The following is a 14,251-nucleotide window of genomic DNA, read 5'->3' as shown; positions in this document are numbered from 1 at the left end:
TATAAGACACATACTAACAATGATGTGATATACAGGAAATTGTAATATCTGTTATATCATTAGGAATTTTGAGGATGATACATAAAACATGAAATATATTATTCATATCCAATGATCCAACTGAGAACGGCATTTAACTAACAAAACCAAAAGTTGGAGAGCCCAGCATGAGCTGCACAACAGGTGTTTCATGCAAATGATTCCTTAATTAGAATAATTAGTAATTGGACATGTACAGTCCAAGGACATCAGCTCCTGACTAAGAAATCACAGAAACAGTTGACTTCTATATGACCAACTCTAACAGAAATGATAGCCCTTGTTACCTATAGATACCAGTAAGGCTTCACACTAATAAGGATACGACTAATTACACCTTAAACAGATATAATATCTGTATAAAGGCTCAAAAACCCCATAGTTACCACCCTATCAACTTCATGTTATCAGGCGTGTGGCAGTCTACCAGAAAAAGCTCTGGTGTGTGATGAAGTGCATATTGGCATTAGAATAATGGTAAAATGTAAACAGTGTTTACCAAATCGACTGCTTCTATTGTTATCTTCTATATATACCCAATAAAAGCTCACCATTATCTCTGGAATGTTAATTGGCTCAGCATGCACAACTTGACCTTGAAACATAGGAAGTTTTATCCCTCCACAGCATCTTTAAGGCCTCACAATGCATGAATACTAACACAAGCAAACAAGATAAACTTCTTAAATGCATCATCATAAAGATTCTGTAATGTCATGACAGCATTTGGTATAGATACTTTTTTATGTTTTATCATTCTTTGCAAGAATTTTTTTAATTATATCAAATCTATGTCCGGATATCTGATATTTACCACATTCTACATTCATAAGTACATGGACGATTCTCACTTCAATCCTTGGAGTCTTCGTCTGTTATTGGAAGAAGAAGAAAAAATAAATGGGATTTAACCCCTGTTAATCTTGTACCTAAACTATTATTCTCATGTTTTGAATCTCATAGCCTTAAATGAAAGGAATGTTTGATTAAAATGGACAGAGCTTGGTTTGATCTGATGAAGTTCACAAGTGAAACAGCGCGAGAGTTTAGACTCCATGGGTTTGGACTCCATGGGACGGCATAGATTACCTATACTGTATATCATACTATTTCCCTAATTAAATCTGGTACATGTAGAGTACATTGGAATCTCCCATTACATTTTTTAATCACCCATCAAGGTTTATATGTATCAACATAAAGAAGCAAACAGGAACCTGTCAGAGTCAGCCCCTATCAGGTTCTCTGCAGGAGAGATAGAAGACATTTATCTCCTTGACTCATAAGTGTAGCATATTTGACTTTCCACAGAGAATCATGGCCAAGTTGTCTTTCATCAGATAATACTATCCAGCTATCTCTTGTGCACAGAATTTCAAAAACTCGGCTAAGCTATCACAAAAATAACACATCTCTGAGATTCCTACTATCCCCACTCTACTACACTGCAGTTTTCCCACGCTCTAAGTGACATGGTGCACATCTTGTAATAGATTCAGCAGAAGGTGCCAAACACTCTACAATTATATAGTCTATCCATAAAGCTGCTAATAAATTGTATTTCATGAAATGCCAAGACCTAATTTACCTAAGTCCCCTCCCTCTCCCAATGATCAGATGATCTGGACCCCAGATTGGAGGAGTGTGGTGTATAGGATGTATTGGTAGAAATGATTATATATCTTATTGGAGTTAGGTGGTATAAAAGCAAGTGTTTCATTAAGTGTGTTATCTGAAGCAGACAAGCATGTCTAGTGTAGATTTATCTGTAGAGGGATCTGTTTTTAGTTTATATAGTTATAAACTTATAACAATATGTAATACAGACGGGGCCTTGTTCTGTGGGTAGCTGTAACACCAAGTCAGCTGTATCCTATCATCAATGGTGAACAAGTGGCACAGAAATGATCAATCTTGTCTAACGCCTTACAATTATTCAAGTTTATAATCAAACTAATGCACAATGTAAATAGATTACAGGCTAGGCGGAGCAGTCTTGTTAGGTTTACTTTTATATATATATATACTGCTAGAAGAGAAGTAAGATGGATATGGAAGAAATAGTCACACGTCACATGCTGCACCTGCAGAATGTTGAAGTCAATTTCCTTATCTCCTTTTAATTATAGTGGAAATCTCATTAGTGGCTGGGGACACACTGGAATGTAACACACTCACCCCCTTCATCTCGGCTGAAGACAACATATTGTGACAGAAATTTGCATGAACATGCTGCTGTCAGCTACAGAATTCAAATCAGCTATATATGATAAGAATGTTTTATGTGTGTCTTGATAAAGGAGCAGACTTTAACCTTAAAAAATAAACTGTTGAAATTACTTCCTTGTCTCATATTTTTCTAAGTTGAAATATAGCAGAATAAATAGAGTCAAACCTGTCTATAAAGACCAATTAAGGGACAGAGGGAAAATAGTCTTTATAGCTAATTAATACACAAGTTGAATTGTGTTGAGATTGGTCATTTGAGACCCTAGAAAAGTGGTCTTATTAAGCAAAAGATCTTTATACACTGTATAGTAAAGGTGGTCACTTGGGCAGGTTATTCAATTATTCAAAACTCCTGTTTTTTTCTCATTGCAATTGCAATGCCTTGTATTCAACAAAGCAAACCAATATGTCATTGGGCATATGCTATCTGTAAAAACTGAACTCTTACCTTTTTACCCAGGTTGTCTCGGATCTTAGAAACCTGTTCTCGAAACTTGTGGAGCGACATTTCCAAGGCATGACATTTTGTCCTCCACTCGGCCACAGAGCTGGGCTCATCCTCGCCCTCCAGGTCCTTAGATGGGGAGCTGGTGGCCGACATGTTTGTTGTGGGAGTGTCACTAAAGGTCCAGAGGACTGACCAGGGGTCACTTGGTCAAGGAATGGTCAGTGGTATATCCATACACTTGCAGATGATTACCAAGGGAAATCAGGCTGATTTATATGTACACACATCTCTCTCTATGTAGATATGTATCCTACATCAGGTCAGCACAACTTAGTGGTCAAGCCTGCACCCACACCAACACTACACATTGATGGTCAAGCTGGTCAGTTGTAATTCCAACAGGTCCAGTGCAAAAAGGTTAAATTCTCCCAACAGGTTCAGTCAGAATCTGAAGATGAAAAGAAGTTATTATATATCTTTTGAATCATAAAAAAACTGTCTTCACCATTTGTTCTAATGATTTGGTCTCAGGAATGATAAGGCACTATAAATATTTACTATTACTATGAATACATCAAAGCATCACCATAAAACAGCCATTCCTTGTCTAGCAGAGAAACCAGACCAAAATGTTTGAATTTTTATGACCTATAAAATCCAATATTGGCAATCATTCAGCTCCCAGACTTCGGCTGCATGTGGCTGAAGGCCAGATGGAAATGACCAAGCCAGATGGAAATGACCACAAGTCTTAAATCAACAGATCTGACTAGGGAAAAAACTCCCCAACATCTGCTCCCGGAATTATAGGTTCCCTATGTACCCACAAGTGTATGAAAGTTTCCATATTATTAGAGATATGAGGCTGAGGTACAGTAGACCCTATGGGGTCCTGTGTATCTCCCAATACTAACGCTACCCTCAGATCAAAGGTGGGGATGTGTTTATCTACCTCTCTATCCACTTCTATCTGGTACAACATATTACATAGATAAAAATCCAGTTTGTAAACGAGTGTGAGAGTAATACACTAGATTTAGGAGATAATCGGTCTGAACTTAGGAGCCTTCTAGACACTGATACACATACGATAATGAGATTTTTACATATTTTAGATAAGTTACTGATCTAAGCGGCGAAATTAAATAATACAAGCAATTTTGATTTTGATCTAAAACATCAACTACTTTAAACTTCCTAAAGGAATTCTGCATAACACAATCCACACTTCAGTCAACAATACAAAGTCACATCAAATAGATAATGCTTCATGTAACAACCATGTCAAACATGTGTCCACGCGTATGCCGTTAAAAGTCTCCTAATGATATCATTTTATTCAAACCTTTCCCTTCAACGTTATTGTATTTCACCAATGACAGCGGGCTGTGTAAACCTTGAAACATGTAACCTTCAACTTACAAACTTAAAACTGTTGGAGATACATTAACATATTCATGATTAAAACAATTCTACCAAGAATGCATCTGACATTCACAAGGGTACAAACAGCTGCCAACTTGTCAAGGCAACACAGAAAATTTCCTGATCACAGCCTATTGTAATTGGTATAAAGATCATTGGGCAAAGAAGTGTAATCCAAAATTCTGTGTGGCCTGCTAAGATATTTAGGGGAAAAGCAGCCATCAACTTGTCAATTTGACACAGCAAGTTTTCTGATCAGAAATACTAGACATAATGAAAATCATTGGGAAAACTGATTATATAAACATGTGTTCCACAATGTTAGCCAACAAATTCTGAGAACACATGGGTACCAATTTGACAAAGACACTTGGCAACTTTATAAACTCTAAATGACTGTAAATAAGTCTGATTAAATGAAAATGTCACATCAATTGAAATTAAGAAACATAACCTTCTTTCAAACTGTTTTGTCTCCAGACGCTCATTTCTACTAACACAGCAATTTTAAATCTGCAGCGTATGCAGAATTCAGGAGTCAATTAGATTTTTAAACATAAAAAGATTAAAACACTCCAGTGGATTATTCATTAAATCAATAAAGGGGTAAAAACAGCCTTTTCTTCTCATGTGCTCTCCAATTTTTAACACTTAATGGAAAAAATTGTAAATCATTTTCACAATGCTTTCCAAAGCATTCCATTTTAAATTGTAATTTAATTTCACTTTAAAGCATTGATCACATTGAATTAATGTTTTTCTGTGAGAAACAAACTTTCAATATAATTTACTCTTCAGATAAACGTCTATCTCTTATAGTACAGTGTATGGGAATCAAAACAAACTGAAATAAAACAAAGCACCTTTGACTCATTTATGTATTATCTGGAATACTTTTGGTGTCTTCATTGTCCCAATATTTAAATATATCACGTCCTGGTACATTCTCTTTTCTCTCCTCCACCTCTCAATCCAGTCGAAAAATAAATGCTGTGAGTTATTCCCTACCAGTCAAGTAAATTGTCCAATTATATCTTTCCTTTTGCCTTCCCCCTGCCAGCCAAGTAAATTATCAAATCATATCATTCTTTTTCCCTTCCTCGCCCTACCAGCCCAGTTTATTGTTCAATCAAATCATCCCTTCCCTCTAACAGTCCAGTAAATTGTCCAACCATATCATCCCTTCCCCCTACCAGCCCTGTAAATTGTCCAATCATATCATCCTGTCCCCCAACCAGCCCAGTAAATTGTCCAATCAAATCATCCCTTTCCCCTACCAGCCCAGGAAATTGTCCAATCATATCATCCCTTCCCCCTACCAGTCCAGAAATTTGTCCAATCATACCATCCCTTTTCCCTTCCCCCTACCAGTACAGTAAATTATCCAATCAAATCATCCCTTCCCCCTACCAGCCCAGTTTATTGTCCAATCATATCATCCCTCCCCCTACCAATTTAGTAAATTTTCCAATCATATCATCCTGTCCCCCAACCAGCCCAGGAAATTTTCCAATCATATCATCCCTTTCCCCTACCAGTCCAGAAATTTGTCCAATCATATCATCCCTTCACCCTACCAGTCCAGAAATTTGTCCAATCATACCATCCCTTTTCCCTTCCCTCTACCACTACAGTAAATTAGCCAATCATATCATCCCTTTTCCCTTCCCTATCTCTCTACCAATCCACTACATTTTCCAATCATAATCATCCCTTTCCTCCATCCCCCTACCAGTAAATGTCCAATTCCTTCACTCACTCAATCCCTTAGGTAAAATAATTGTCCATTTCCTCCATTCTTTCCACAGCGTCCCTGGAGTAAAATATAAAACAGTGGTAACAGATCTTTAAATAGATACTACCTGTCCTATACACTGCTGACTTGGCAGTGTCAATGCCCCTTATAACCTTATGCCTCGGAAGATTTACCAATGCTCACATCAATAAAGCATTGTTTTGTATGATGAATTTTTACAGCCCAAATTTCCATATCCAACAGACAGTACCATATTCTACACGATCACCTGACAGTTATATCAAGTTCTGACATTCGACATTGTGACTGGTTATGATTTAAACATGCTGTGATGTAACAGTTCCTATTGAATACTTGATTTACAAAGGTTACAATGTAATAGGAGGATCTGTGAAAAGGACTGTAAAATTGGGAGTGGAGAATCATTTTAAGGCCTAATTAGGTTGTGCCAGGTTTAGGAAGTGGAGAGAGAACCCATAGAAACCATCACCCTGCTTTCAGTAACAGACAACTACCTAACATGTATGTTTAAAACTCAGAACTATAAGTTGGAGGGCTAGACACTCAGCCACTGTGGTCCTATGAAAGTTAGCTCATTGTATTTTCAATGACATCAATCCATATTAACTAGACACTATACAAAAGACATCCATGTTTTTAGCTTTTCCTCCCTAATGCAACTTTTTATTGACCCAATATATTTTTGTATCACCCTTGTAGAACACCCTATTATTGATATTGTCGTCCTACCTCTGACAAAATACACACAGTTGTATTTGTTTAAAAAGATATGAGATGTTCTTGTATTGGAAAGCTATACCCTTCTAATATTTAAGTTTTGATATTTAGGTTCCCGCACATTGCTTCTGCTTGGTTATGAAATACGATACAACATTTCTTATGAACCCAATATAAATATTTTTTATATCACCCCGATATTACACCCTTTGGAAGGTTAGAGACTGGATATCAATTTCCTTAAATGATGGGTACATTTCTGGACACACAGTCTGTAAGTGTCCATCAGTTTGATGGTCAGTGGGGATTGATTCCCGATTCTGGCCTACAGATTTACATTAGTTGGAACATCAGCCTGAAGCATTAAAGGACTAACCTAGTGTTGATTGTCCCAGAGCTGTCTGTCTCCCTCACATCTGTATGATAACCAGAGCAGTAAACACACACTTTTACCAGGGTCGGTTCAATGTTAGCTATATGTACATCCTCAGAAAATAATCTGTCACAAATCAAACACTGAGACATAACGGTAAATAAACAGCACTATTAACTGTATTGATTGATCAGCTGACTGGACAAACACACTCTCTCCCTCTCTGCGATTTTCTCAACTTGGGAGCCATTATATAATCTGCAGTACACTTAAGTGGTCATCTGATTCCTCCTATAGAAGAGACAATTGTGGAAGAGGAGGATAGAACTCCCACACCAATGGAGGGATATAGTGAATGACCTTTATCATAATAACTGCAATGACCTTCAGCATCATTATTTGAGATAAAGTATCAATCTAAGAAGCAAAAACTTATTCTCACACTAAAAGGAATCTTTTAGTACAAACATACAAATAATTTACATTTGCACTCTAGGAAAACCTAGTTCTGGCAACTCTCAAAACAGTTAAATTGATTTGACCATTTCAAGAATGGACCAATAAACATTCCAATTCAGTCAAGCCAGTTATCATACTGTTCCTGTGTTTTATTCCAAAGTAACTACCTCGTATATCCCACGTGCACACATAAATGAAACGTACATATAATATATGTAATCTAATTTGGTCATTTTGGGAATCAGCCAATTCAAGTTACAACCAGCATGAAGCTCAATAGTCACATAATATCCTATCATCCCTTACCTATGACTTGGGACCACCCATCTCAAAGAAAGGAAAGTCTATTCAAGAAATTAAGGGACAAGAAACTTACTTGATAATGGCCCATATAAAGTAAGTGTTATTACAGAAGAATTCCTCAATCTACTACCACAGAGAGAGGATATGAGACTGGGGATTCATCACTTTAGGTCTGCTCCATAGAATACTAAATGAAGGGTCAGCCAACAAAGTCTTGTACTTCTGTACCAAGTCTCCTACCAATCCAGACAGGTATGAAACATTAAGATGCAGGCCAAATAAGGTAACCGTCAAATTAATCCTGAGAACTATCTTATGATATAAAATATAAATATAACATATTATAACAGTAGGTGCAGCCTTATTGGACAAAGAAAGACAATGATATATTCAAGGAAATAATGAAAAGTCTGAAAGAAAGAAAAAGTCAGGACAGAAAAGAAAGACCTGAGAAAGAGGAAATAGGAAGAAATCCAAAACAAGCAGAGAAATAATTTATTCCTGCAATTTACCCTTTATACCAATTTCAATCTTACCATTCTTTGTGCAGGGTTGAACAGTTAAAATGCAGTCAGTTGGGTATATCATTATGTAGATTCTCAAAAATATCTTCAATCCTGTAGGATACATGGCATTCCTTCTCCTTCACAGGTTATAGCCAGCTGTGGTCAAAAAGGCAATGAAATATTGACCACCTGAACATGCATAGCATATAGTCTCATTAACTGGCAAATGTAGGACATCTAAAATGATTTTCATAAATATCTTACATCTGAAATAAGTAAATGATAGTTTTAATACTTGTATAGGCATTGAATAAATGGCCACAATATATGGAACTACCTGCATATATGGGATGGATCAGAAATGAATACCGTCTCATATTTCAGTTTTAACGATCAAGCTTCAGTATCAATTGGTAACATGATCAATATAAGTTTCCATAACGATCACTGACCATTACATTTGGAACATTTCTCACCAGTTTACATGCTGTATTTCACACAAATCAATATCTAATCTGATAAGATGTTGACCAATCGTCAATATTACTGCAGACCACAGAGTTCGGCCTGCCGTCACTACTGACCATTTTTCTATGATTCACTCTGGCCAGTCACTACTGGCTAGTATATCCAGATTACAGTCTATTCTGATACAATACTAAGACTGAGGACCATTTTGTATAGTATTGATTTATATAAGTTTGTTGACCTTCTTTCTGACCTATAATACAATGAAGATGACCAGTACTGACAGATATGTACATTTCTGCTGACCATTTCTATAATTCCAGCTCTACAGTTATCCCTTGTCACATACAATCAATACACATGCTACAGTATCAAGACTTCTAGGAACTACCTCAAGGCCAGTATAGAACAATAGACGTCAACAACTGACCACAGCAAAAAGACACTAAATAGGGAACAATGAACAATGACCACAACAAAAAGACATTAAATAGGGAACAATGAACAATGACCACAACAAAAAGACATTAAATAGGGAACAATGAACAATGACCACAACAAAAAGACATTAAATAGGGAACAATGAACAATGACCACAACAAAAAGACATTAAATAGGGAACAATGAACAATGACCACAACAAAAAGACATTAAATAGGGAACAATGAACAATGACCACAACAAAAAGACATTAAATAGGGAACAATGAACAATGACCACAACAAAAAGACATCAAATAGGGAACATTAAATAGGGAACAATGAACAATGACCACAACAAAAAGACATTAAATAGGGAACAATGAACAATGACCACAACAAAAAGACATCAAATAGGGAACAATGAACAATGACCACAGCAAAAAGACATTAAATAGGGAACAATGAACAATGACCACAACAAAAAGACATCAAATAGGGAACAATGACCACAGCAAAAAGACATAAATAGGGATAAATAGGGAACAATGAACAATGACCACAACAAAAAGACATCAAATAGGGAACAATGACCACAGCAAAAAGACATTAATTAGGGAACAATGAACAATGACCACAGCTAAAAGACATTAAATAGGGAACAATGAACAATGACCACAACAAAAAGACATCAAATAGGGAACAATGACCACAGAAAAAGACACTAAATAGGGAACAATGAACAATGACCACAACAAAAAGACATCAAATAGGGAACAATGACACAGAAAAAGACATAAATAGGGAACAATGAACAATGACCACAACAAAAAGACATCAAATAGGGAACAATGACCACAAAAAAGACATCAAATAGGGAACAATGAACAATGACCACAACAAAAAGACATCAAATAGGGAACAATGAACAATGACCACAACAAAAAGACATTAAATAGGGAACAATGAACAATGACCACAACAAAAAGACATCAAATAGGGAACAATGAACAATGACCACAACAAAAAGACATTAAATAGGGAACAATGAACAATGACCACAACAAAAAGACATCAAATAGGGAACAATGAACAATGACCACAGCAAAAAGACATTAAATAGGGAACAATGAACAATGACCACAGCAAAAAGACATTAAATAGGGAACAATGAACAATGACCACAGCAAAAAGACATCAAATAGGGAACAATGACCACAGCAAAAGACATAAATAGGGAACAATGAACAATGACCACAACAAAAAGACATCAAATAGGGAACAATGACATTAAATAGGGAACAATGAACAATGACCACAGAAAAAGACATTAAATAGGGAACAATGAACAATGACCACAACAAAAAGACATCAAATAGGGAACAATGATAGGGAACAATGAACAATGACCACAACAAAAAGACATTAAATAGGGAACAATGAACAATGACCACAGCAAAAAGACATTAAATAGGGAACAATGAACAATGACCACAACAAAAAGACATCAAATAGGGAACAATGACCACAACAAAAAGACATCAAATAGGGAACAATGAACAATGACCACAACAAAAAGACATCAAATAGGGAACAATGAACAATGACCAAACAAAAAGACATTAAATAGGGAACAATGAACAATGACCACAACAAAAAGACATCAAATAGGGAACAATGAACAATGACCACAAAAAAGACATTAAATAGGGAACAATGAACAATGACCCAACAAAAAGACATCAAATAGGGAACAATGAACAATGACCACAACAAAAAGACATCAAATAGGGAACAATGAACAATGACCACAACAAAAAGACATTAAATAGGGAACAATGAACAATGACCACAACAAACAAAAAAGACATAAATAGGGAACAACATGAACAATGACCACAACAAAAAGACATTAAATAGGGAACAATGAACAATGACCACAACAAAAAGACATCAAATAGGGAACAATGACAATGACCACAACAAAAAGACATCAAATAGGGAACAATGAACAATGACCACAGCAAAAAGACATAAATAGGGAACAATGAACAATGACCACAACAAAAAGACATCAAATAGGGAACAATGAACAATGACCACAAGACATAGGAACAATGACACAAAAAAAGACATCAAATATAGGGAACAATGAACAATGACCACAACAAAAAGACATCAAATAGGGAACAATGAACAATGACCACAACAAAAAGACATCAAATAGGGAACAATGAACAATGACCACAGCAAAAAGACATTAAATAGGGAACAATGAACAATGACCACAACAAAAAGACATTAAATAGGGAACAATGAACAATGACCACAACAAAAAGACATCAAATAGGGAACAATGACCACAGCAAAAAGACATTAAATAGGGAACAATGAACAATGACCACAACAAAAAGACATCAAATAGGGAACAATGACCACAAAAAAGACATAAATAGGGAACAATGAACAATGACCACAACAAAAAGACATCAAATAGGGAACAATGAACAATGACCACAACAAAAAGACATCAAATAGGGAACAATGAACAATGACCACAACAAAAAGACATCAAATAGGGAACAATGAACAATGACCACAACAAAAAGACATCAAATAGGGAACAATGAACAATGACCACAACAAAAAGACATCAAATAGGGAACAATGAACAATGACCACAACAAAAAGACATCAAATAGGGAACAATGACCACAACAAAAAGGCATCAAATAGGGAACAATGACCACAGCAAAAAGACATTAAATAGGGAACAATGAACAATGACCACAGCAAAAAGACATAAATAGGGAACAAGAGAACAAAAAGACCAAAGGAAAATGAACAATGCCAAAAAGACATCAAATAGGGAACAATGACCACAACAAAAAGACATCAATAGGAACAATGAACAATGACCACAGAAAAAGACATCAAATAGGGAACAATGAACAATGACCACAACAAAAAGACATCAAATAGGGAACAATGAACAAAGACCAAACAAAAAGACATCAAATAGGGAACAATGAACAAATGAAACAAAAAAGACATCAAATAGGGAACAATGAACAATGACCACAACAAAAAGACATAAAATAGGGAACAATGAACAATGACCACAACAAAAAGACATCAAATAGGGAACAATGAACAATGACCACAACAAAAAGACATCAAATAGGGAACAAAAAAGACCACAACAAAAAGACATCAAATAGGGAACAATGAAAAATGACAGATAAACAGAAAAAGACATATCAAATAGGGAACAATGAACAATTCCCACTACAAAAAGACATCAAATAGGGAACAATGAACAAATGACCACAGCAAAAAGACATCAAATAGGGAACAATGACCACAACAAAAAGACACCAAATAGGGAACAATGAACAAATGAAGACATCAAATAGGGAACAATGAATAAATGAAGAAAATCAAATAGGGAACAATGAACAAATCCCACTACAAAAAGACATCAAATAGGGAACAATGAACAAATGACCACAGCAAAAAGACATCAAATAGGGAACAATGAACAAATGAAGACATCAAATACTGGGAACAATGAACAAATGAAGATATCAAATAGGGAACAATGAACAATTCCCACTACAAAAAGACATCAAATAGGGAACAATGACCTCAACAAATAAAGCATCTAATAGCGAACATTGAACAAAGACCACAGCAATGACCACAACAAAAAGGCATCTTACAAGAAACATCAAACAGACAAACTCTATTCATAAAAGTACTGTTTTTTAAAATGATCATTCATGTATGACCTATAGAAAGACAGGCACAATAATTACCAATCTAGAATGTTCTTAACTGACCATTAATAGACAGTATTGCTTGAACTTAGATTAATCAACAATAACCGTATACTTTTATCTGCTTCTTGAAGAACATCCAACTGGAAATGCACAATACAGGAGAATATTAATTTCTGTGTTAAAATCTTGGGACTTTGTGGAATAAACTATTTTTTTTTTTATAAAACAAAAAACAAACAGCTTAAAATGCTCAACAAGGTCTTTGCGGTTTGGATGTCTGTTGAAGTAGAACTATTTACATACGACAAAAATCTTAGATAATTCACTATTCCATTGCATTTTACTTGTTTTGTGTTAAAAGCAACAATAACAAGCTTCAAACACAAATATATCTGATATATCTTTCGTATGATCACAGTTCAGAGGCAGAATCTCTTTCCTAAAGTACATTAATACTAGACAACAACTTTGTGCATGTTTAATATCTTTCCACCATTTCTATGAATATGTATTCAAAAATTCCAAAAAACTTATCTATAACGACATGAAAGCAGCTTTACTCTGTGATATCTGTATGCATGATCAAATTAGTCTTTAAGATTTCTATCGAAATGAAATGTGAAGTCTGAATAAAAAGCTCTATTCAAATTCTCCTTTTCTTTATTGTGGTTGGTTTTTTTTATTTTGCAGTAATTGGCTCGAACATGATTGAGCCATCGTTCTATTCAAAAGACTGAACACCTTTGAATCCAATGATAGGAGAGATTTGTACAGCTTATTAATCACAAACTATTGTCTCAAAATTAAAAGCAGAAATTTTTCAGAAAAGGTCTTTTTAATTGAAAATAGGAATTTGTTTTTGGCGAACAAAGAAGTATGATATTACACAATTTTAAATTAGGGGACTTAACTGCTGACATCGCCTCAGCATAATCTCATGTATGTTTGAAAGAAATTGTAGGATTTCTTATGCCTTAGGGTACAGACAAATATAATCTGATTACACTCCAGCTACACATCATCTATTCGGATGATTAGGATTAATGGAAGTTTCTGATTGATACATCTTGAATGGTATCATTGAAGATTATTTTGATGACTCTTAACTTTGAAGCCAGTCTAAGTCACAGTGACCTAACTATTATCAACCTTGACCTTAACATCATTCTATTTTAATCACACTGGTCTAACGATAGGGCACTTGACCTTGAAGCCTTAGTCACAGTGACCTAATTATTACGATTCTTGACCTTGAAGCCTTATAGTTGAGACTAGTCACAGTGATCTAACTATAAAGCACTTATGT

At 35.4% G+C, this 14,251-nt stretch overlaps 1 protein-coding gene across 4 annotated transcripts in view; it reads right to left on the bottom strand.

Annotated features, from left to right (window-relative positions):
• LOC138318978 (pleckstrin homology domain-containing family H member 1-like) overlaps positions 1 to 14,251 on the bottom strand; it is a 177,249-nt gene that overhangs the window by 146,992 nt on the left and 16,006 nt on the right. For all 4 annotated transcript variants that reach the window (XM_069261837.1, XM_069261834.1, XM_069261841.1 and 1 more), the window contains one exon: positions 2,717 to 3,164. In XM_069261837.1, coding sequence (XP_069117938.1) covers positions 2,717 to 2,869 — 153 coding nt within the window. In that variant the 5' untranslated portion in view covers positions 2,870 to 3,164. The remainder of the gene's footprint in view (positions 1 to 2,716; positions 3,165 to 14,251) is intronic.

This window comes from Argopecten irradians, chromosome 3, assembly GCF_041381155.1.
Source record: "Argopecten irradians isolate NY chromosome 3, Ai_NY, whole genome shotgun sequence".
Lineage (NCBI taxonomy): Eukaryota > Metazoa > Mollusca > Bivalvia > Pectinida > Pectinidae > Argopecten > Argopecten irradians.
The sequence above is the reverse complement of the archived record's forward strand: the minus strand, read 5'-3'. Positions and strand labels throughout refer to the sequence as shown.